General features: G+C 45.1%; 1 protein-coding gene across 1 annotated transcript in view; it reads left to right on the top strand.

Annotated features, from left to right (window-relative positions):
• LOC124803415 overlaps positions 1 to 25,606 on the top strand; it is a 129,470-nt gene that overhangs the window by 51,905 nt on the left and 51,959 nt on the right. Inside the window, exons 6-7 of the mRNA XM_047264635.1 lie at positions 7,305 to 7,553; positions 18,147 to 18,395. Coding sequence (XP_047120591.1) covers positions 7,305 to 7,553; positions 18,147 to 18,395 — 498 coding nt within the window. The remainder of the gene's footprint in view (positions 1 to 7,304; positions 7,554 to 18,146; positions 18,396 to 25,606) is intronic.

Below are 25,606 nucleotides of genomic sequence, written 5' to 3'. Positions count from 1 at the left end.
GGGATTCGATGATTTGTCAGAAGCCAAAACCCAGGCGACGTTGTTAGAATAGGAGAGAAGTTGGCTTAAGGGTTTGGAGATGGAGAGTATGGACGAGGGACGCAACTTCGATGTTTGATCAACAAAACAGTGAAGTAGCCGCGAGGGAAGGAGGGAAGAAATGAAATTTCGTGGGTTCGAAGGGTATGTGATGTTATTTCGATGATTACAAAATCGAGTCACATTTGCAAAGCAGTTGACAGTATGAGGCCACTTGTCAGTAAAACGTTGCATCCCCTCTAGCCTAGAAACAAGCACTGATTCGGTTGGGAAGGATTGCATAAATCCGTTGTATCCTCTTCCGAGGTAAGCTGCCCAGAACTGTTGTAACTGGTCCTTGATAATCCCTGGGACGGAGTTGACTTTCAATCTCATCCATCACAAATTCTATTGGGGTCAGTACAGGGATCTTGCTGGTCATTAGAGCTTCTCAACATCACGTAGACAGTTCATAGACACACGTGTCAAGCCTGGATGTGCATTGTCCTGCAGAAAACAGGCACCACATCACTGTTGCGTGAGAGGTAACATTAATGGGCGCAGCAAGTCTGTGTCTTACGACTGTGGCCTCATGGTTCCCTTAATCACTTCCAGCCATGTCATGAAGTCATAACCGATGGATTCCCATAGCATGGCACAAGGAGTAGCACCTCTTAACCACTCCAGAACATTGGAATAAAGAGACCTCTCCCTGAGACCTGTTAGTCAAGGAAGGCAGGGTTCGGTTAAGATTGTGGACGGAGCCATAATCAGTTACTATTGGTTGGCTTTTATTTGAATCACACACAATTTATTTAAAATCAACAACAAATTAAATTAATGACAATAATTTAAGAATCGTTTCACGGCTGAAGGCCTTAATGGAATTGTTTAAACTTGTTGTAACTTACAATTACAGTTATTAAGATACACAAGACAAATCACCAAGATCTTAAAGCTCACTTCTAAAATAGAATTACCAGATTAGGATTTTGAAACAAGTAACCATGCTCACTGCTGAAGGCCTTAATGGCAATAAATTATGAATTGTTTCACGGCCGAAGGCCTTAAACGCCAAGAATGGCAATTATTAAAAAATTTAACCAACATACATAAAATACAGACACAGCAAATAATGTTTTGAAAACTAGCCAATGTGGCCGTAATTAGAATATTAAGGCAAGTAACCATAGTCACGGCTGACGGTCTTTAACGCCAAGAATGGCAATTATTAAAAAAATTTAACAACATACAACAAAACAGCAAATATAATAACAAAGGTTAATTCAAAAGGACAAGCAACTGATCACCAAGCAGGTGAGACAAATAATGGTAACTCGGTAATACAATAATAAAATAATAACACAATAAAAAACATAAGGGCCAGCCACAGATGGTGCTCCAGGAATCGGCCTCTGAGTAGGTCAGGCCAAAAACCCTTCCGCGAGCGATGAGAAAGGCAGCCAAGAGTTGTGCATTCACACCACAAGATGGTAACTCAGACTAGTGGCAGTCTAACGAGTGACTAATGATAATCTTGGTGAGGCTACCTGACGTCCAGTAAACCAAATGCAAAGATGTAAAAATACGGCAAAGCCAGAACCGGCGGTCTGGACCCCGCCCGCAGAATACTGTGCTTAGAGCTCCCGCAATAAGAAAGGAATCACTACCACCAAGATAGAAGAATCGCCAACCAACCTAAAATCAAGAAAGCTGTCAAAACTACAGGCCTTACCGGACAGCAGCGGCAAGGCGAGGAAACGTGCACTGCCGTTACATACACTGACCCCCAGGGCAGGTAACAGGAGCGTCAGCGGCCACCAGGCAGGAAAATACCGCTGGTTGAACTTAACAACTGTGACAAGCTGAAGGCAGTAAGTAGTAATTATAACCCCAGGAAAGCTAATCTTATCCGTCTTCCCCAAGCACTCCACTCGCTGCCCTTTGCCTCGGCGACACTACGAGCAGCAACACGAACCCAAGTCACTGGAGAAAGGCGAGATTTCGCGATGGAGGAGGTTTGTCTACTCGAACTGCCGAGCTGGATTAGCCGAGGGGTCTAAGGCGTTGCAGTAATGGACTGTGCGGTTGATCCCGGCGGAGGTTCGAGTCCTCCCTCGGGCATGTGTGTGTGTGTGTTTGTCCTTAGGATAATTTAGGTAAAGTAGTGTGTAAACTTAGGGACTGATGAACTTAGCAGTTAAGTCCCATAAGATTTCACATACACTTGAACATTTTCTACTCGAATCGAAATGCACTCAACTTAAAACTTGCAGGATCCGGTTTCGACGAGGTCATGCACCCTCGTGGCCACAGCTCTTCGATCTGGCAGTCCACGCGCGCCGCCAGTGGTTCCGGCAAGTTCGCGCTCTGCGTGGACCTGGATCCTCCTGAGACCCCAACCGAACTGCACACTGACACGACGGGGAAGAACAACGACGTCACCCCAAAGATAGGGCCACAGTTACTACATATCGACAACCGCCGCTACTGTCACTAGCGGACAGGCAACGCGTGCGAAACCAAGTGGCACCCGTCAACACAAGAAGAAGACAACCGCAACCATGTCAATTAAACGATACAGTCTGGCCTCGAGCAGAGGATGGAAACCTACAACAGCACCAACGCGAGCCAGAGCATGGCTCACCCTCAAGTCCGCTGCCATACTTGCTGATGATGGTCATCCAGAGTAGTGCAGAACCATTATTTATCGTTGAATATAACGCGACACCATTCATCAGCAGTCCGTGCTTCCTGCTCACAGAGCTGCTGAGCTTCTCCAAATGCAACCGTTTATGTTATGTTGATAACACCAGCCGACACAAATTCCCTAATCTGGCTGCAGCTAGTCTCCAATCAATGGTGCAAGATGACACAAATGTTGAAGGGAGTCCATTACTTGTTCCCAGACGACAGGCACAGATGTGAAGGAGTTACAATGTGCTTGTTGAACAATACGGTGATCCTCTGTTGTGATGATCAAACACGATCAATTGGAACCTCAACAATGAGTGTACCTGCCCTTACATTCTAAAGCAGTCCAACACCAAGTTGCTGTCATATTTGAATGGACAATAAATCTAAATATTGCACTATTTGACCAGCCAGCCAAATGGAGACCCACAATACCCTTTCAAAGTCTGTCAGATATTGATGATACTGTCTCAAGAAGTGCGTGGAATCTGGATCTCCTTTACTGGAAGACTGCACTGTAGTTCCTTATCTAGATTGTCGCACAGAAGACAAAATGGTAGATATCGAAATAGATGACAGAGGGCTAGAAAAACAATTAAAATTGCTCCAAAGAGGAAAGGACGCTGGACCTGATGGGATACCAATTCCATTTTACACAGAGTACGCGAAGGAACTTGCCCCCTTCTTACAGCGGTGTACCGTAGGTCTCTAGAAGAGCGTAGCTTTCCAAAAGATTGGAAAAGAGCACAGGCCATCACCGTTTTCAAGAAGGGATGTCGAACAGAAGTGCAGAACTATAGACCTATATCTCTAACGTCGATAAGTTGTAGAATTTTGGAACACGTATTATGTTCGAATAAAATGACTTTTCTGGAGACTAGAAATCTACTCTGTAGGAATCAGCATGGGCTTCGAAAAAAACGATCGTGTGAAACCGAACTCGCGCTATTCGTCCACGAGACTCAGAGGGCCATACACACGGGTTCTCAGGTAGATGCCGTGTCTCTTGACCTCCGCAGGGCGTTTGATGCAGTTCCGCACAGTTGTTTAGTGAACAAAGTAAGGCCATATGGACTATCAGACCAACTGTGTGATTGGATTGAAGAGTTCCTAGATAACAAAACGCAGCATGTCATTCTCAATGGAGAGAAGTCTCCCGAAGTAAGAGAGATTTCAGCTGTGCCACAGAGGAGTGTCGTAGGACCGTTGCTATTCACAATATATGTAAATGACCTTGTGGATAACATCGAGGGTTCACTGAGGCTTTTTGCGGATGATGCTGTGGTATATCGAGAGGTTGTGACAATGGAAAATTGTACTGAAATGCAGGAGGATCTGCTACGAATTGACGCATGGTGCAGGGAATGGCAATTGAATCTCAATGTCGACAAGTGTAATGTGCTGTGAATATATAGAAAGAATGATCCGGTATCATTTAGCTACAATATGGCAGGTCAGCAGCTGGAAGCAGTTAATTCCATAAATTATCAGGGAATAGGCATTAGGAGTGATTTAAAATGGTTCAAAAATGGCTCAAAGGGCTCTGAGCACTATGGGACTTAACATCTGAGGTCATCAGCCCCTAGAACTTAGAACTACTAAAACCTAACTAACCTAAGGACATCACACACATCCATGCCCTAGGCGGATTCGAACCTGCGGCCGTAGCGGTCGCGCGGTTCCAGACTGAAGCGCCTAGGACCGCTCGGCCACACCGGCCGGCTATTTAAAATGGAATGACCATTTAAATTAATCGTCGGTAAAGCAGATACCAGACTGAGATTAATTGGAAGAATCCTAAGGAAATGCAGTCCGAAAACAAAGGAAGTAGGTTACAGTACGCTTGTTCGCCCACTGCTTGAATACTGCTCACTGGTGTGGGATCCGTACATGATAGGGTTGATGGAAGAGAGAGAGAAGATCCAACGGAGAGCAGCGCGCTTCGTTACAGGATCATTTAGTGAAACTTCCTGGCAGATTAAAAATGTGTGCCGGACCGAGACTCGAACTCGGTTCCTTTGCCTTTCGCGGGCAAGTGCTCTACCAACTGAGCTACCCAAGCACGACTCACTCCCCATCCTCACAGCTTTACTTCTGCCAGTACCTCGTCTCCTACCTTCCAAACTTTACAGAAGCTCTCCTGCGAACCTTGCAGTTCGAGTCTCGGCCCGGCACACAGTTTTAATTTGAAGGAAGTTTCATATCAGTGCACACTCCGCTGCAGAGTGAAAATCTCATTCAGGATCATTTAGCGATCGCGAAAGCATTACGGAGACGATAGATAAACTCCAGTGGAAGACTCTGCAAGAGAGACGCTCAGTAGCTCGGTAGGGGATTTTGTTGAAGTTTCGAGAACATACCTTCACCGACGAGTCAAGCAGTATATTGCTCCCTCCTACGTATATCTCGCGAAGAGACCATGAGGATAAAATCAGAGGCATGCCGACAACCTTTCTTTCCACAATCAATACGAGACTGGAATAGAAGGGAGAACCGATAGAGGTACTCAAGGTACCCTCCGCCACACACCGTCAGGTGGCTTGCGTAGTATTGATGTAGATGTAGGTGTAGATGATCACACAACATCTGACACTGCTCGCACCCGTTACATAAACTACCAGGCCTAGTAACAGCATTAAATAGGTACTCTAGTAGCTGTTCTATCTGTCACAGAGAATTGTAACTTTAATCATTTATATACATGCTTTGGTATGTATGCGTACAAAGTTACACTCGCATCTGATTGTGTCTTGTGGGTGCTTCAGTTTCTTGTCCAGCAGTGTGCTTTTAATCTACTGTACCTGTTTGTTGTATAATTATTCTAAGTGGTTTAATGTTCATTTATGGTCTACGGCTGTTGTTGTTGTTGTGGTCTTCAGTCCTGAGACGGGTTTGATGCAGCTCTCCATGCTACTCTATCCTGTGCAAGCTTCTTCATTTCCCAGTACCTACTGCAACCTACATCCTTCTGAATCTGCTTAGTGTATTCATCTCTTGGCCTCCCTCTATGATTTTTACCCTCCACGGTGCCCTCCAATACTATTGATGCGTCAGAATATGTCCTACCAACCGATCCCTTCTTCTAGTCAAGTGGTGCCACAAATTTCTCTTCTCCCCAATTCTGTTCAATACCTCCTCATTAGTTATGTGATCTACCCATCTAATTTTCAGCATTCTTCTGTAGCACCACATTTCGAAAGCTTCTATTCTCTTCTTGTCTAAACTATTTATCGTCCACGTTAACTTCCATACATGGCTACATTCCATACAAATACTTTCAGAAACGACTTCCTGACACTTAAATCTATACTCGATGTTAACAAATTTCTCTTCTTCAGAAACGCTTTCCTTGCCGTTGCCAGTCTACATTTTATATCCTCTCTACTTCGACCATCATCAGTTACTTTGCTCCCCAAATAGCTAACAAAACTCCTTTACTACTTTAAGTGTCTCATTTCCGAATCTAATTCCCTCAGCATCACCCGATTTAATTCGACTACATTCCATTATCCTCGTTTTGCTTTTGTTGATGTTCATCTTATATCCTCCATTCAACACACTGTCCATTCCGTTCAGCTGCTCTTCGGGGTCCTTTGCTGTCTCTGACAGAATTACAATGTCGTCGGCGAACCTCAAACTTTTAATTTCTTCTCCATGGATTTTAATTCCTACTCCAAGTTTTTCTTTTGTTTCCTTTGCTGCTTGCTCAATATACAGATTGAATAACATGAGGGATAGGCTACAATCCTGTCTCACTCCCTTCACAACCACTGATTCCCTTTCATGCCCCTCGACTCTTATAACTGCCATCTGGTTTCTGTACAAATTGTAAATAGCCTTTCGCTCTCTGTGTTTTACCCCCGCCACCTTCAGAATGTGAAAGTGTGTGTTCCAGTCAACATTGTTAAAAGCTTTCTCTAAGTCTACAAATGCTAGAGACGTAGGTTTGCCTTTCCTTAATCTTTCTTCTAAGATAAGTCGTAGAGTCAGTATTGCCTCACGAGTTCCAATATTTCTATGGAATCCAAACTGATCTTCCCCGAGGTCGGCTTCTACCAGTTTTGCCATTCGTCTGTAAAGAATTCGAGTTAGTATTTTGCAGCTGTGACTTATTAAACCGATAGTTCGGTAATTTTCACATCTGTCAACACCTGCTTTCTTTGGGATTGGAATTATTATATTCTTCTTGAAGTCTGAGGGTACATCGCCTGTCTCATACATCTTCCTCACCAGATGATATAGTTTTGTCAGGACTGGCTCTCCCAAGGCTGTCAGTAGTTCTAATGGAATGTTGTCTACTCCCGGGGCCTTGTTTCGTCTTAGGTCTTTCAGTGATCTGTCAAACTCTTCACGCAGTATCATGTCTCCCATTTCATCTTCGTCTACATCCTCTTCCATTTCCATAATATTGTCCTCAAGTACATCGCCCTTGATTAGCCCCTCTATATACTCCTTCCACCTTTCTGCTTTCCCTTGTTTGCTTAGAACTGGGTTAACCCTAGGTATTTTAATGTGTTAGTTGATACGGTGCTACGTAGATGTTGACGAGTGTAATTTGGAGCAGCAGACGAGTGGCTGTCGGTGGCGTGCAGGTCGCTGATGTGGATGTCGGTGCTGGTGTCGCTGGCGGCTGGCGCGGCTGCGTTGCAGTGGGTAGGCGGCGGCCGCGTGGGCGCGCTCTCCGCCGTGGGCGCGCTGCTGCTGGTGCCGGCGTCGCAGCCGCCAGGGCGGCGCCAATGGCGCGCCAGGCTGGTGCTGGCCTGCTGGTGGCTGCAGTGCCTGCTCGTCGCTGTCGCCTACCGCGCCAGCCTCACCGCCATACTCGCCAACCCGGCTCCCAGGTGCGCTGCTCTCTCCACACGTTCCATTTACAAGCTTTTTTTATTTTGAAAGTCTCTTCGGGTTTGCTGTCTGATCCTAAAATCGACTTTACTCGATATTTCGGCGATCCATCTGTTCGCCATCTTCAGGAAAATGCTGCTTCTGCTGATGAGTCCCACTGAGAACTGACGCCGGGCTTTTTTTTTCTTTATTGTGATTTAATTCCGCTGCCCCATATGGGCAGGGGAGGGCTGTCAGCGGCACAATCCACCACTCTTCAACCGAGTGACATGACAACTAAAATAAGAATAAAATGTTACATACATAAGGCGATAAAAAAGGGGAACATAAAACAGAGTAATGGGAGAAAGTGGAGGTAAAAATAGACTGAGATGGAGACGTTCATGGGGGACAGTTAAAAAAGTCACCACAAAGTTAAAAAAACACAGTTGGCGATTCTTAAAACACAGAGAAGACACTGAATGGACATGCACAGGTTAAACACGTAAAACCCACTTGGAGCACACACGAAGAAGAATAAAACTTCCAGGAGGGACCTGCCAAGGGAGAGGTCAGAGAGGATGGAAAAGGAGGGGAGAGCAAGGGGCAGATGGGGAAGCGGCGGGATGAAGAGAGGAGGGGCGTCAGCAGGTACACGAAGAGGCAGGAGACACTTGGGGCGGGAGATGAAGAGGGAAGACAGGGCAGGAGGGAGTGCAGAGACACTGAAAGGGGGCACAAGAGAGGGAGGGGGAGTAGGAGGGGAAAGCCGCTCAGGAGGAGGGAGAGGGAGCCCTGAGGAGGAGGCAGGAAGATGGGGTGACGCCAGGCTGCAAATCGACGTCCTATATAGACCACTCTTCAGTACACGGCGCATGAGCCACCCATCACGGTTGCTGCCCTCCGAGACAGGGAGGTGGCGCCGCCCTTAGAGGAACACTGCTGGCAACGATATATCGCACCCAGGGCCGCACCGAAGAACGTTCAATTTTGATGTGAGATAATACAGGATTCCACGTCTTTGTAAGATGAAACCCATTGTCTCTGTCGATTATATTATCTGCCAACCTAATTTCAAAAATGGTTCAAATGGCTCTGAGCACTATGGGACTCAACATCTGAGGTCATCAGTCCCCTAGACTTAGAACTACTTAAACCTAAGGACATCACCCACATCCATGCCCGAGGCAGGATTCGAACCTGCGACCGTAGCAGCAGCGTGGTTCCGGACTGCAGCTCCTAGAACCGCTTTGCCACTGCGGCCGGCAAACTAATTTCAATCGCCTCTTTATAGACACTGTACCAGAAACCGGAAATGTTGGCAAGTACCACAGTTTCATCAAATTTCATACTGTGTCCCTCATTTAGGCAGTGTTCTGCTACTGCCGATTTTTCCAGCTGTTGTAGCCTCGTATGACGGCGATGTTCCACACACCTGTCATGCACTGTGCGAATCGAACGGCCAATGTAAGCTTTCCCACATTGAAACGGAATTTTGTACACACCGAGTTTCCTAAGCCCCAAATCATCTTTCATGGAGCCGACAAGTGCCCTAATCTTAGAAAATGGACGGAACACACTCTTAATGTTAAAATTCGTCCAATCTTAAACGATAAGCCTCCAGCATAAGGAAGAAAGACTACCGATCTATGTTCCTCTTCATACACCTCCGGAGATGGTCCAAACTCCATAGCCCGACGAATCTGCTTCTCGGAGTATCCATTTTCCTTAAAAACAGCCATCAAATGCGCAAGTTCTTGGGTTAAGCTGTCCCAAGAACGCCACCTCTTCCATTTTTAGACGTTATGGTTTATAAAAAACCAGATGGTACTTTGGGACACAGTGTTTACCGAAAACCGACGCACACAGATTGGTATCTGTATCCTAAGCGTTGTCATCCACCACACCAATGCAGTGGCTTCCTTAGGACATCGGTACGGAGAGCATATGCCATTTCCGACGCGGACAGCTTAACCCAAGAACTTGAGCACTTGATGGCTGTTTTTAAGGAAAATGGATACTCCGGGAAGCAGATTCGTCGGGCTATGGAGTTTGGACCATCTCCGGAGGTGTATGAAGAGAAACATAGATCGGTGGCCTTTCTTCCTTATGCTGGAGGCTTATCGTTTAAGATTGGACAAATTTTAAGAAATTTTAACATTAAGAATGTGTTCCGTCCACCTTCTAAGATTAGGGCACTTGTCGGCTCTGTGAAAGATGACTTGGGGCTTATGAAACCCGGTGTGTACAAAATTCAGTGTCAGTGTGGGAAGGCTTACATTGGCCGTTCGATTCGCATAGTGCATGACAGTTGTGTGGAACATCGCCGTCATACGAGGCTACAACAGCTGGAAAAATCGGCAGTAGCAGAACACTGCCTAAATGAGGGACACAGTATGAAATTTGATGAAACTGTGGTACTTGCCAACATTTCCGGTTTCTGGTACAGTGTCTATAAAGAGGCGATTGAAATTAGTTTGCCGGCCGCGGTGGCTAAGCGGTTCTAGGCGCTGCAGTCCGGAACCGCGCTGCTGCTACGGTCGCAGGTTCGAATCCTGCCTCGGGCATGGATGTGGGTGATGTCCTTAGGTTTAAGTAGTTCTAAGTCTAGGGGACTGATGACCTCAGATGTTGAGTCCCATAGTGCTCAGAGCCATTTGAACCATTTTTGAAATTAGGTTGGCGGATAATTTAATCGACAGAGACAATGGGTTTCCTCTTACCAAGACGTGGAATCCTGTATTATCTCGCATCAAAATTGAAAGTTCTTCGGTGCGGCCCTGGGTGCGATATATCGTTGCCAGCAGTGTTCCACTAAGGGCGGCGCCACCTCCCTGTCTTGGAGGGCAGCAACCGTGATGGGCGGCGCATGCGCCGTGTACTGAAGGGTGGTCTATATAGGATGTCGATTTGCAGCCTGGCGTCAGTTCTCAGCGGGACTCATCAGCAGAAGCAGCATTTTCCTGAAGATGGCGAACAGATGGATCGCCGAAATATCGATCAAGTTGATTTTAGGATCCGGCAGCAAACCCGAAGAGACTTTCGAGACTTATTACGCCTGGAAAGCCTACGTAATCACAAGTTTTTTTATTGATTTGCTTTACTGCAACCACATCAAATCTTCTTTCTTATTTCATTTCTTTCTATGAAAAACTATCCCATGTTGTTCTTTTCTTTCTTCTGTCGTTATTGTATTTGTTTTGTCTTCATGCATTTATTTGCATGCCTTGTCTGTGCCTTACTGTCAGTTAATTAACTGTGTACTTCAGAGAATGTGGATCCATGATGTATTTAATTCGTTATGTAAATGTAAACATGTGCATGAACATACACTGTCATGCAGGTTAATGTGTAACAAGCATAAGTGGAATGTTATGTGTGTGATCATCCATAATTACTCAAGGTGATTTTTAACTATAATGGTTTTATTTCTGACAAATCGATTTTTAGATTAACAAACCCGTGTCGAATGTGCTACATACTATCCACTATAACATGGTAAAGAGTACCATAAATAACGCAATTTTTAAATTGAGCGCCTCTTTCAGTTTGGTAGGTTGCTGGACTTAAAATTTAGATGACTGTCATCTGCTAACATTGCGTTTACTGATTCTCATTGTCAGTTGCTATTTGTGCGTTCTGTTATCACCTAAAATGGAACGACACATGATGGATCAACGCATCCCGATTTGGAAAGTGCTCAGCGGGACTCATCAGCAGAAGCAGCATTTTCCTGAAGATGGCGATGATCTGAGGTCATCAGTCCCCTAGACTTAGAACTACTTAAACCTAAGGAATCGTTCGAAGATTTCGTGTAATTTTTGGTAGGTGAAATGCGCCTAATGTTTCAACAGTGCAGAGACTAGTAAGGAACTGTGAAAATACAGGATAAACGTTGTACATCAAATCAGCTGGATGTCTTCGTTTTCTTCAATCGGTAGAGAAAGTCGCTCTCGTTAATTTGAGCATCACTATCAGTCCAATGAAGACGACTCGCTGCCGTTTTCAACAGTTAGCCATTCCGAGAAGCAGTTTGCTTCCTTTTACGATCCAATTACTACAAGAGCTGAAGTCGATGGACTATTTGAAGAGTCGAATGTCTGCCGATTGGGTATTCACAGAACAAGAAATCGACAATGATTTTCACAAGAAAATAATCTTCAGTGACAAGGCACGCTTCCACCTTAATGGTTATGTGAAGAAACAAAACTGCCAGATTTGGGACCCAAAGAACTCTCGCATGGTCCATGAGAAGTGTCATCATCCAGAATGAGTCACTGTTTGGTGTAGGTTATCGGCTGGCGGACTAATTGGGCCATACCTTTTTGAAAACGAGACTGAGTCTTTACGGTCGCAATAGCAAGAACTGAATGTTGAACACAGGAATTGGCAACCTGCCACACTCCCTTTCAAACGAGAAGGTTTCCGAAAGAAAGATTCCCTGCTCGTCTCATTTCTCTCAGTGGCGATCAGAACTGGTCGCCGAGATCGTGTCATTTGACACTATGTGGCTTTTTTGTGGGGGTATGTCAAATCTCGCATTTTTGTCAGCTGTTCAAGAATCATCCCTCAACCCAAGGCAGAAATTAGATGCGTCATGGGTCAGATTCAAGCGGAACTTTGCTCTAGAGTCGTCGAAAATTTTGTCCACAGAGTGGACGTGTGCAGACGAAGCTGTGGAGGACATTTGTGGGCTACTTACGTTCATACTTAATCGCAGTCTTAGCGTTTCATACTCACGTAATAATATTAGCAATTTTCAATAAATTATGTGTTTAGTTATTAATTTAAAAATTGTGTACTTTATGGGACACCATATATGTGTGTTACTGCCCTAATGGAACAGGGCACATAACGACAAGTTGAAGATCGGACAATCACAGACTTAAATGATGAAACAGGTCAACAGAAATAAATATAACTGAAAACGATCTTTACTATTAAAGATTTCTTCAATTTAAGTACAGATCGCTCCTTTCAGTCTCTAATAATGAGAAATTTCAATCAAATTTTATTATACCGTCACCAGTTTCGAATCCCCTCTAGTGACTCATCATAAGATGGTATATACTTCTAATGATTGTTTGTGGCATTGTTGGAGTCGTGTAGCTGTGGTAAGATAGAAAAAAAAACAAAGATGTGAGCAGTGAATGTCGCGTATCTCACCACATTCAGTGCTTACTTGCTCCGACATGAAGGCATTACTTACAGCTGTACGTACGTATATATATATATATACGAGGGGCGTTCAGAAAGTAAGCTCCGATCGGTCGCGAAATGGAAACGACTATGAAAATCCGATAAAGCTTTGCACAGATGTGTTGGGTAGTGTCTCTAGTATAACCCCAGGTAGCATCACGTCGCTCTTCTCATTTCTGAGCTCGCAGTGAGTGCGTAAAGATGTCTAGAAAATAGTGTCTGCCGCCAAGTACGAGGGCCTGGTGAGAAATTTCGCCTGAAGCTATGCAGCTAACATTACATAACTGTCGTGCTGTTTCTTCTTCAAGACAATTCTCAGCCGCATTCTGCAGGGGCAATGAAGATGCTCCTGCATCGTTTTCAAATGGAAATGTGAGATTACCCACAATACAGTCCGCAATTGTCTCCCCCTGAGTTTCATCTCTGGTCACATGAACCGCTGTCTTTGAAGACAACATTTTGACACAGACAACGAGGTGTAGGCCAGCGTGGAGAATTGGCGGAAAGCACTGGCGGCTGCCTTCTATGATGAGGCTATTGAAAAGTTGGTACAACGCTATGACAAAAGTCTAAGTCAGAACGGCGACTACGTAGAGAAGTAGCTGAAAGGTGTAGCTAATTGTTACAAATAAAACATTTCTGATGTTCACTGTGGTTTCAATTTGGCAATCAATCGGAGCTTACTTTCTGAACAGGCCTCGTATATGCCTGCTTTTGCAATTGTTTCTTATAGGAAACTTGTCTGTATTGCTGCATCTTCTGTAGATTCAGCTGAGATGGCAAGATCATCTGCAAAAGCCAAATATCACTTCTCTGATTCTTCCCTTTTCTCCAAAACTAGCTGAGAGACCCGTCATTGCCCATGCATTTATTTACTGCTCTGCCAGTGATTTCGTCTATGCGGAATTTATTTTTGTCTTATAAAGCTTACTTGTAACGTTTGAATTAGTCTGATTATGGCCATCAACAAAGAGTTATTTGCTTCACAAACACTGGAGAGAGCCATGTACGAGGGTGAGTCAAATGAAAACCTTAAATTTGTAATAACAAATCGAAATTTCACGCCATTATCCTGTAAGTTGGTAAGAGTGCTACAAACAGCGTGCAGAATGGCCTGTAGGTGGCAGCATAGTGCAGATGCACACATACCGTCGCAGTATCAGTATAAAGATGGTCGCCACACTTGCGACTTGCAGCAGGGAAAAACAGGGTTCTGTTATTCGGTTTTTGCGTAGTGAAGGTGTGAAACCTATTGAAATTCATCGACGAATGAAGGTTCAGTACGGTGATGCATGTTTGTCACAGCAACAAGTCTATGAATGGAGCAGGAAGTTCGCAACTTCAGTGTAAGATGCTCCTCGTCCAGGCCAGGCACAACGAGTTGTGACTCCACAGAACATTGCAGCAGTTGAAGACATAGTGAAGGAAAACCGCCGAGTGAGACTGAATGACATTGCTGCACGTTTACAGATTAGTCATGGGTCAGCACACCAACCACATTGTGCATGATGTGCTCCAGTTTCACAATGTGTGCAAGATGGGTGCCACGGCAGCTAACTCCTGAAATGAGAGAACGATGTGTTGATGCTCGTGAAGAACTCCTTCGGCGCTTTGAACGAGAAGGTGTTGGCTTCCTTGCAAGAATCGTTACTGGGGACGAAACTTGGGTTCAGTTCCACCAACCAGAAACGAAGAGAGCGAGCAAAGAATGGCGCCATTCCTCATCACCAAAACCAAAGAAGTTTCGAACAGAACCATCGCCAGGGAAGGTTATGCTGACTCTCTTTTGGGACGAAAAAGACGTCATTTTGCAGCATTACGTGTCTGTAGCCAGTGCATCATACACAGATTTCCTAAAAAATCATCTGCGGCCTGCAATCAAATCAAAGCGACGTGGATTGCTGTCAGCAGGTGTCCTTTTGCAACATGGCAATGCAAGGCCCTGCACTGCCCGTACAACAGTTGCAACAATCACAGGCCTGCATTTTGAGTGTCTTCCTCATCCACCATACTCACCAGACCTTGCCCCAAGTGATTTCCATATGTTTGGACCACTCAAAGACGCAATGGGAGGAAAGAAGTTCCGTTCTGATGAAGAGGTACGCCACCCAGTGCATGAGTGGTTGCGTGGACTACCAAAAGAATTTTTTTCCAAAGGAATTGATGTACTTTGTAAGCGCTGGAGGACTTGCATTGAGCGTGGGGGAGATTATTTTGAAAAGTGATACAGCTTTGTACCACTTCTGCGCAATAAATAATATTTAAAAAAATATTTAAGGTTTTCTTTTGACTCACCCTCGTAGAAGCTGACTGTGGGGAAAGCAACTGACACTAAAACCCATGCTTGCAGCACGTTGTGTCTGGTCTTGTGCTATGTTTACAGTCGTGATATAACTTAAGGTCACTGGGAATGGTACACGTTTGAAGCAAATTCGAAATTGTTGGGAATAAACGAGATTAGGGATATAAAAACTCTCCTGCCTATGGGACTTCCCATCGAAATTTCCACTTCTATGATATTACGTTGGAGAGTAGGAACTTTAAGGTGGGATTCCTATGCAGCGTCTGACGCATGCGGCCGCCGTTGTGCGTCTGCCGCACGATACTGCTACAGATGGTGTTAAACGGGACTGTGTCCCATGTTGCGTCAGCTGGATGCAGAATCGGCCCAGCCGGTCTGAGAGCAGTCTAGACGCACCCGCAAAGGAGAACACGACAGCATGCCGAGGGAAAAGTACTGTTCACAGTGGTGGAAGATGAGAAACTGGTAGAATAGGTTTCTACATTTCCTTGTATCTACGATGTATTGTTACCTGTATACAAGGACCAAACTGTGAAGGATAATGCTTGGAGAGAGATAGCGGAATACGTGGAAAGAACAAGTAAGAAAAGTATTATATACTTTCTGTTTCTTCATAATGTTTATTACTTAGTTGCCAGGCAAATAATGCATATTGTAATAAACAAGAATACGTATTATCGTCCCAGATAATATTCAGTTATTATAATAATAGCAATGAAGTGTACACAAAGTGAATACCAAAACCTGATGTATGTCAGAAAAGTTCAATTTATTGTAATGTGCGTACAAATTTTTGAAGGTAATTCAGTAACGCTAGGGAGTTCAAAGCCTGTTTAGTTCTGCTAACGTGATCACTTTGCCACGGTGTCATCCATGCACCTGCACCGCTGTTGAAGTATTCTGTAAATGACTCTCGCACAGAAAATCCATCAGTCACTCCTTGCTAATGCTCCAAGATTTTCAGTACGTAGTGGTTCACTTCTGTTTAATTCAAAATGAGGCTCGTTATTTTTCTCTAAGAATGCATCTCTAAGTAATTTGTGTAAACAGCAAGCAACAATAATCAAATGATCAGTCGTTTCTGGCTTCAGACTGATCGGAGAATAAAATATGCGAAATACTTGACTTAACAGATTGAAGGCATTTTCAGAAACTCTACGAGCTCGTGAAATACGGTAGTTAAAAATAGCTTTTTTGGGTCAGAACGTACTAGCAACTCGAGGAGAGAAAGGTTTCATCATGTTTGGATGTAATCGAGATGCCTCGTCGCCTACAAAAACATATGGCACTACTACGTCCGAATCCGGCAGCTTAGTTAGCGGAGGAAACATCTTACCACTTCAAAACATTTTCCCGATATTACTTTTATCAAATATTCCACTGTCACCTTCTTTCCCATAGTACCCAACATTCGATGTGTTTCAGCATTTCCCTCACATAGCTCAAGCTGAATTCCTTCATCTTCAACGTCTTCTAAAATTAGATAACACAACAAATCGCGCCAAATCATCCTTTCGGCACAGACGCAGCAGAGCAACCAAACACTGTGCGGCCGCCGCTCTATAGGAATCGCCAGATATGCGTCAGCCGCACTACGTCAGACGCACAACGGCTGCCTCATGCGTCAAACGCGGCATAAGAATCCCACCTTAAGCATCTTTGAGTGAAGGAATTTCAGGAGGCTATGCTTAGTAACTCTACTTCAGCAACACTGTCCCCGATATTATTTCCATTGCTACAGCGAAGCTAAGGCATTGATTTTGTCTTGCCGCTAGCGTACTTTACATGTGTCCAGAATCTCTTTGGAGTTTCTGCAAGGTTTCGAGACAAAATTTTGTTGTGGAATCTATTATAAGTATCTCGAATTGATGTCCTGGCTAAGTTTCGGCCTTCTTGAGGCAATACTGACATTACGACTTATTTTGGAAGAAAGATTAAGGAAAGGCAAACCTACGTTTCTAGCATTTGTAGACTTAGAGAAAGCTTTTGACAATGTTGACTGGAATACTCTCTTTCAAATTCTAAAGGTGGCAGGGGTAAAATACAGGGAGTGAAAGGCTATTTACAATTTGTACAGAGACCAGATGGCAGTTATAAGGGTCGAGGTGCATGAAAGGGAATCAGTGGTTGGGAAGGGAGTGAGACAGGGTTGTAGCCCCTCCCAGATGTTATTCAATCTGTATATTGAGCAAGCAGTAAAGGAAACAAAAGAAAAATTCGGAGTAGGTATTAAAATCCACGGAGAAGAAATAAAAACTTTGAGGTTTGCCGATGACATTGTAATTCTGTCAGAGATAGCAAAGGACTTGGAAGAGCAGTAGAACGGAATGGACATTGTCTTGAAAGGAGGATATAAGATGAATACCAACAAAAGCAAAACGAGGATAATGGAATGTAGTCGAATTAAGTCAGGTGATGCTGAGGGTATTAGGTTAGGAAATGAGACACTTAAAGTAGTAAAGGAGTTTTGCTATTTGGGGAGCAAAATAACTGATGATGGTCGAAGATGAGAGGATATAAAATGTAGACTGGTAATGGCAAGGAAAGCGTTTCTGAAAAAGAGAAATTTGTTAACATCGAGTATAGATTTAAGTGTCAGGAAGTCGTTTCTGAAAGTATTTGTATGGAGTGTAGCCATGTATGGAAGTGAAACATGGACGATAAATAGTTTGTACAAGAAGAGAATAGAAGCTTTCGAAATGTGGTGCTACAGAGGAATGCTGAGGATCATATGGGTAGATCACATAACTAATGAGGAGGTATTGAATAGAATTGGGGAGAAGAGGAGCTTGTGGCACAAATTGACTAGAAGAAGGGATCAGTTGGTAGGACACGTTCTGAGGCATCGAGGGATCACCAATTTAGTATTGGAGGGCAGTGTAGAGGGTAAAAATCGTAGAGGGAGACCAAGAGATGAATACACTAAGCAGATTCAGAAGGATGTAGGCTGCAGTACGTACTGGGAAATGAAGAATCTTGCACAGGATAGAGTAGCATGGAGAGCTGCATCAAACCAGTCTCAGGACTGAAGACCACAATTACAACAACATGAAAGATCTCCAATCTTGATGACACGGCGCGAGTCGGCAGCGCTTTCGACGTTTGTCCGCAGGGTGACCATCGACACGATGGAGCAGCTGGCGGCCAGCGCGATCGCCGTCGGCGGCTGGAGCGAGCAGCAGCGCGAGTTCTTCGAGACGGCCCTGGACGGCGCGAGCCAGCGCGTGGGCACGCGCTTCCAGCTGGTGCGTGACGCGGAGCACGCCGTCCGCCGGGTGGCCAGCGGGCAGTTCGCGCTCTACGACAACGTGCACGCGCTGCGGCACGCCAGCGTGCGCTACCAGGTCTCGCCCCCTCCCTAGTAAGCACGCTGTGCAAGGCATTACTCACCCTCTCGAGACACCACGCTGATACTGTGTAGCACACCGCCACTTAAGTCTTGATAATGGCTTCAATTCTGCGAGGAAGGGAGTCCGCGAGCTTCTTCAGGTGTGCCATATCCAGACCGAGTTCTCATTTGTGATCGCATCCAGTAAAGCTTCCAAATTACGGGGATTTTATTGCTAAATTTCACCCGCTGTTACAAACAGCCTCAGACACTCTCAGTGGAGTGTTTAGTCGGCCAGCCGCAGTATGATGAGGAGCCCAGGAATGTATGTGAGCAGGTCTCTGAACACGGATGTTGTCATCTTCGAAGTCAGGAGTGTTCACAGCATACTCATCATTAATATGTTACAGGTATTTCCAGACACTTTCTGTGAGATTGAGCTCAGGTATACTACTGGCCATTAACATTGCTACACCAAGAAGAAATGCAGACGATAAACGGGTATTCATTGGACAAATATATTATACTAGAACTGACATGTGATTGCATTTTCACGCAATTTGGGTGCATAGATCCTAAGATATCAGTACCCAGTACAACCACCACTGGCCGTAATAACGGCCTTCATACGCCTGGGCATTGAGTCAAACAGAGCTTGGATGGAGTGTACAGCCACAGCTGCCCATGCAGCTTCGACACGATACCACAGTTCATCAAGAGTAGTGACTGGCGTATTGTGACGAGCCAGTTGCTCGGCCACCATTGACCAGACGTTTTCAATTGTTGAGAGATCTGGAGAATGTGCTGGCCAGGGCAGCAGTCGAACATTTTCTGTATCCAGAAAGGCCCGTACAGGACCTGCAACATGCGGTCGTGCATTACCCTGCTGAAATGTAGGCTTTCGCAGAGATCGAATGAAGGATGAGCCACGGGTCGTAACACATCTGAAATGTAACGTCCACTGTTCAGAGTGCAATCAATGCAGACAAGAGGTGACCGAGACGTGTAAACAATGGCACGCCATACCATCACCCCGGGTGATACGCCAGTATGGCGATGACGAATACACGTTTCCAATGTGCGTTCACCGCGATTTCGCCAAACACGGATGCGACCATCATGATGCTGCTGTAAACAGAACCTGGATTCATCCGAAAAAATAACGTTTTGCCATTCGTTCTCCCAGCTTCGTCGTTCAGTACACCATCGCAGGCGCTCCTGTCTGTGATGCAGCGTCAAGGATAACCGCAGCCACGGTCTCCGAGCTGATAGTCCATGCTGCTGCAAACGTCGTCGAACTGTGCGTCCAGATGGTTCTTGTCTTGCAAACGGCCCCATCTGTTACTCAGGGATCGAGACGTGGCTGCACGATCCGTTACAGCCATGCGGATAAGATGCCTATTATCTCGACTACTAGTGATACGAGGCCGTTGGGACCCAGGACGGCGTTCCGTATTACCCTCCTGAACCCACCGATTCCATATTCTGCTAACAGTCATTGGATCTAGACCAACGCGAGCAGCAATGTTGCGATACAATAAACCGCAATCGCGATGGCCTACAATCCGACCTTTATCAGAGTCGGAAACGTGATGGTACGCATTTCTCCTCCTTACACGAGGTATCACAACAACGTTGCACCAGACAACGCTGGTCAACTGCTGTTTGTGTATGAGAAATCAGTTGGAACCTTTCCTCATGTCAGCACGTTGTAGGTGTCGCCACTGGCCCCAGCCTTGTGTGAATGATCTAAAAAGCTAATCATTTGCATATCACAGCATCTTCTTCCTGTCGGTTAAATTTCGCGTCTGTAGCACGTCATCTTCATGGTGTAGCAATTTTAATGGCCAGTAGTGTAATTTACAGTCCAGTCGAGACACTAATATGATGCCTGAGAGTTAGTCAAGAAGAGCATCACCTAGAATGTTCAAATTAATATCCTTGTTCATGTTAACTGATTGATTGGGCCTAAGTCATGGTAGTAAAAACACCCAAAACCTCCCAAAGCACCACTTGCAGCCTGTAATGCAACCTCTGTGTGCTGCAAGTTAACCACCAGATAGGACCGTCTGTGCTCTCGACACTTTGCATCATTTTAAAAGAGGCAAAATCCTGTTGTAGAGGACCCTACCACACACCTTCGGTCGGCTACTGTCCAGTTTCTATGGTGGTTGGACCACTGAAGATGTGCGAGTATATATGCCACTATGAGTAATGGTCTTTCACAAGGTAAACAATGTCCGTTGCAGTGCAGTTCCCTTCGCAGTGATAGTTCGGATACTAGAGGAGATGAACGAACACTCATTGACATTGTCATTGAGAAAGCATGACAATCCTGTCAGTTGGATTGTTTTTACGATCACAGTTCTAACGCAATGTTACATAGCTGCGATTGGTGCTCCGTTTTTTGTAGACGCGTTGGACAGTCCGCGTTGATAACCAGAAAATCGCACAATAACATCCACGGTGTGGCCATGGATATGTGCAAACACGACAGCTTGTTTCTTTCATTTTGTCATGTCTTCGTGTCGATCCAGCTCGCTGTGCTGATTCCATACAACCGTCTGAGACATACACACCGCTCCATGACTTACTTCCTTTGTGGAGGGTGGAGAGTCACATGACCGCCAGGTACCGGTTCTGTACAATCTACAGCTCTCCAAAGCCACCAGTATGTTCATATAAGAGGATAGGTAACATTTTGTCCAGTGAGTTAGTAATTCATGCATTGCTTATGTGACATTACCAGCAAATATTGGGTCGTGGAGTGTGACACCTGTCACACACATTTTAGAAAACAGAGATTGACCGAAATGAAACAGTCTCAGAAATTTCTCACCACTGGCTCATAAGAGATCCTACATCTTTTCAAAAACTAGAATACCTATGTCAGTCCTACGTATCTCGCAAAATCGATTCCTAGCAATGCATTGTACCCGCAGTCCTTGAGCATTATGGCATCTGTATCAACACGTTCCACATTCCTAACATGTCCCCATTCTGTGTGTCCTTCCCAGAGGAAATTCAGTCGACTTTCCCTTCCAAACCATGAAATAACTCACGAAATAGACTCATCCTACCAACTACAGGCTAACCTATCTGTTTCACTCCCAGATGTAGGTTCCAGTTTACACTCTCGCTGCAGACAGCAATCCTGCTCGCCTCCTAGCGCTACATCCAACCTCTTGATACTTCCCAATATTCACATCACGTCCCCCCTCACTGCGCTTCCTTACCAATCCCATATGCGTCCAAATCCCTCACCTGGGAAACATTAACAGGAGGCTATAGCACTGTCACGCTTGCTGGTTTCAGAAACATCATTAAAATTAAGATAATTGTTTCTTTCTTATATATGAACACTACGCGAACAAAAGTGTTCAGACAACCATAAGTTGACATTAATACGGCGTGAGTCTATTCTTCGTCTGTACGACGGCTTGAACTCTGCTGGGAACACTTTCAGTGATGTGTCTGGATGTCTGTGGAGCAATGGCAGCCTATTCTCATTCAAGAATCGATACTAGAGAAGATAGCGACATTGGATGTTAGGGTCTGGAGCGAAGTCGACGTTCTAACTTAACCCAAAAGTGATCCACTGGGATAAGGTCGAGACTGTGGACAAGCTATTCAATTTCTACAGTGTCATGCTAAACAAGCAATTGTCGTCTCCGAACTTTCGACGTTACCTAATGGGATATTCTGTTGAGTAATTGCTCTCTTACCAGCTTTCCATACGAGCAAACCAATTGCGACTTTACCTGATGTTGCTCTTGCCTTAGAGAACTGATATATGCACGGCTCGGCTTAAAAAGGATAGCTCGATAATGCCGCAGGGTCGAGCCACACATGTCTGCTTTCATGCCCAGCAGCTAACTCGCTGCAAATAATGAGTTCTAACTGCAGTCGTGGAGTCTAATTGTCTATGCGTTGGCTAGAATTGCTCACCAATAAAGACACAGTAAATAAATATGAATGAATAATTAATACAGTGGATTCTATTATAATGTCTTTACTTGATCTAGATAACAGGCAACTATGCTGAATGATATTCAGCCGGGAATCGAACCCGGGCCACCTTGCAATGCATTCAGCGGGGCTGACCACTCTCTTTTCTTTACCTTCTCACTTTCCTGATTATAAAGGAACCTACACAAAAAAGGCCTATTTGGCACTGCCACTTTTGACCCTAAAGAAGTAATACCTGTGCCACTTCAAGGGTTGGCCTTTAACTACGCCTATCCCAAAAATTCTACCTAATCTAAGAAACTAGGGAAGAAATGGGGGAGAGAGGGTATCAAATGGATGTAACAGAGAAGAAATTTTTTTACCCTGGAGCGGAGTCCATGAAACCACTCGTAGCTGTGGAGAAATCCATGCACATCTTCTCAAAAATAAAGCGGAATACCATTAGAGATCATATCAAAAATCCAAAAATAGTATATCAGGTCACATCAGCTTCTCATTGCGGGAACATTCCAATTACATGGGGGTAGTAGAAAGCACTCCAAAGGAAGTTGCAAAAGTATTGCCTGTACTTTGGATTACAGACACTGGCACAATGTCGTTCCTTCGCGTACGTCCAGAAATCGAGAACACTCTTCTCGCCAACTGCAAAAAGATATCGAACTGCAAGGCCACAGAACCAATTTACAGAGTGAGTCTTCCTCTGCAGGTAGTGTACCATGTGCCAGACATCTACTGTTCGGCCACGGAAGAAGCAATGATCATCTGTGTCCGGTACCAGACACGCGACAAAAAGCAGAGATGTGGTGAGGTGAACTTGATGGAGACGAGGTGGGTGGTTTTCCGTTGACAGTGACATACCACACGGAGCGTGCAGTAGTGTCAAGAAAAGGGGCGTTCATCGCCCGCAATATATTGCCCCACCTAGAGTGTGGGTACTTCAGTCACACTGGCAGCGCGGTCCAGTCGCATCTCAGTGTAGACCACTTTTGTCGACAACAAGCGCAGAAGTGGCAAAGAGGCAGAAATATAGCTGTTAAGAGAGAGAGAGAGAGAGAGAGAGAGTCCGATGTGATAGGTCGATGGGGTATTCGACAACGTCACTGGAGGGACCAACGAGGCCGTGGCATATGCGTCAAGCAATAAGCTGGTAAGGCACGTCGGGCAACGCCGCCAAGTCACCGACTGTGAACTGACAGAAAGGGGCCCGAGCTCTATCTGGAACATGGTAAAGACTCACACCCCCCGAGCCTGGAGAAGGGTGAGGGACTCATAGCGGACTTCAAAGCTCATCCCCTGGCTAACAAAGGAAACCATCGCAGCTAACATGTGGCGAGCCAGGATGTGCGGGATCCGAAGAGTTTGCGCCACGTGAGGGATCCACGGTGCTATGTGAGTATTGACATAGTGCGCACGTCGCAGGAGGTCAAGGGAGCGCAGGCGATGTTCATCAAGACCAATCCTCATCCATTGCTGCAGGCGTCTGCAGTTTAGCGCCGTAGTCCGAAACAGGTTAGCAGCCGTGAAGTCGATGCCAAGACAACGTAAGGTATCAGTCACGCTGAGCGAATGGACTTTCCCCTGAGGCAAGCGTGTACCGATACAAATTGCTAGCGATTTGCGTACGTTACGAGTGCTGTCCGACACCTCTTCATAGGTCGCCACCCAAGCAAGCGCTGCCCGGGTATCGTCGGCAGTTCGAAGGCAAAGGACGAAATCGTCCGCTTAGGGGGTGCAGCAGAATCGATGTCCACTTGGCGACATCTACGACAGTCGCTGTCGCAGACCACATAAAAATGGTTCTACGGCGAAGGCATACAGTGGCGCCGACAGGGGGCACCTCTGTCGCATTCAGCACCTGATCAGGACAGGTTGTGTGCGCCTACCATTATACAGCATCCGGGATATCGCTCCACGCAGGAGGCGGGTAACCACCTCGACGATAGCTTCTGCATAACCCAAATGGCGGAGGACAGCAGTAAGGAAAGATTGATAGACCCGGTCAAACGCCTGGCTGAAGTCTAAGGTCGTCAAAACTGCAGGCAAATGTTGAGCTCGAACCACTCAGCTATGGAGGCGGACGACGACAAGGTGAAGGATGATGACGGATGCAACAGGGGCTGTGGCGACACAGATTACAGGGAACGGTGACAGTGGCTCAGACACTGACGATGAGAGTGACTTCTGAGATGCGCGACTGGCTACTAAGTCTTATTAAGACCCTGAACGCAGGCCTAGATAGTCACTGTAGGCGCGATAGCGCTTCAGAAAGCAGTACCTTACAGCACTATTGTTAAAGCTGCATTCATGTTAACCACAAGCCGCATTGTGGACGAATTAGGCTGGAGTGTGTAAGATGAGTCGCCTCAGAAATCGTCCTTAGCGCGCCGCGGTCGGTTATATCGACACGATATGGTGTATCCGGAGCTTCGAGGAGATATCTCTTTCTTTTCTATTGCTTTCACTACAGCTGGAGTACTTATCGCACAGCTACTGCTATCTGTTGTTGATTGTGAGAAATTAGAGCTTTAATCTTTTCAACGAAAGAGTTCGTGAGTTGTATATATATATATATATATATATATATATATATATATATATATATATATATATATATATATATATATATATATATATATATATATATATAGCGCTCTATTTTCGTCCAACGCGTTGGTATTTCGCAATTTGTTGTGTGTAACAGAAGGAAGGAATGCTAGTGTTTATAGTTTCCTTGAAATCAAGTTTACTGAAGACAGAGCTTAAGCTCTGGTTATACAAGTGTAATAGATAGATTCGGGAGGCCTTATCGAAACTACCCTGAGCTTCACCTACAGCGTATCACGTATAGGTTGGTGGTTGTTTAAGAGAGATCAGTGGCGATATTACTAGCACATGAATAGAATATCCCCTTTTGTTTTTTTTTCCTGAGCAAATGGAAACAAAAATTGCCTTCTACGTATTCGCAAAATAATATGTATGACACCTTCTCGAAAGTTTGATTTAATTGGCATTATTATCATCTGTTGTAAAGAAATCTGTTTGCCAGCAATTTGCATCCCGTATTTCTTGACGTTTCGATAATAACTTGCTTAAAGCGAGAGATAACATGGGAATGGTAGAAATTTCGTAGGTAACTTCAAACATTTTTACGCGATATGTAGATGCACTCGGTTTGTAACTGGTCAAAAAGTGCCCCTTCTTTCAGCATATTCTGTCATCTCGAAGGCCTGTGTTAATTAGTATCGTATGATGTATGGTTTCTAGCTGAGAAATGC

The sequence above is a fragment of the Schistocerca piceifrons genome, chromosome 1 (genome assembly GCF_021461385.2).
Source record: "Schistocerca piceifrons isolate TAMUIC-IGC-003096 chromosome 1, iqSchPice1.1, whole genome shotgun sequence".
Lineage (NCBI taxonomy): Eukaryota > Metazoa > Arthropoda > Insecta > Orthoptera > Acrididae > Schistocerca > Schistocerca piceifrons.
The sequence above is the reverse complement of the archived record's forward strand: the minus strand, read 5'-3'. Positions and strand labels throughout refer to the sequence as shown.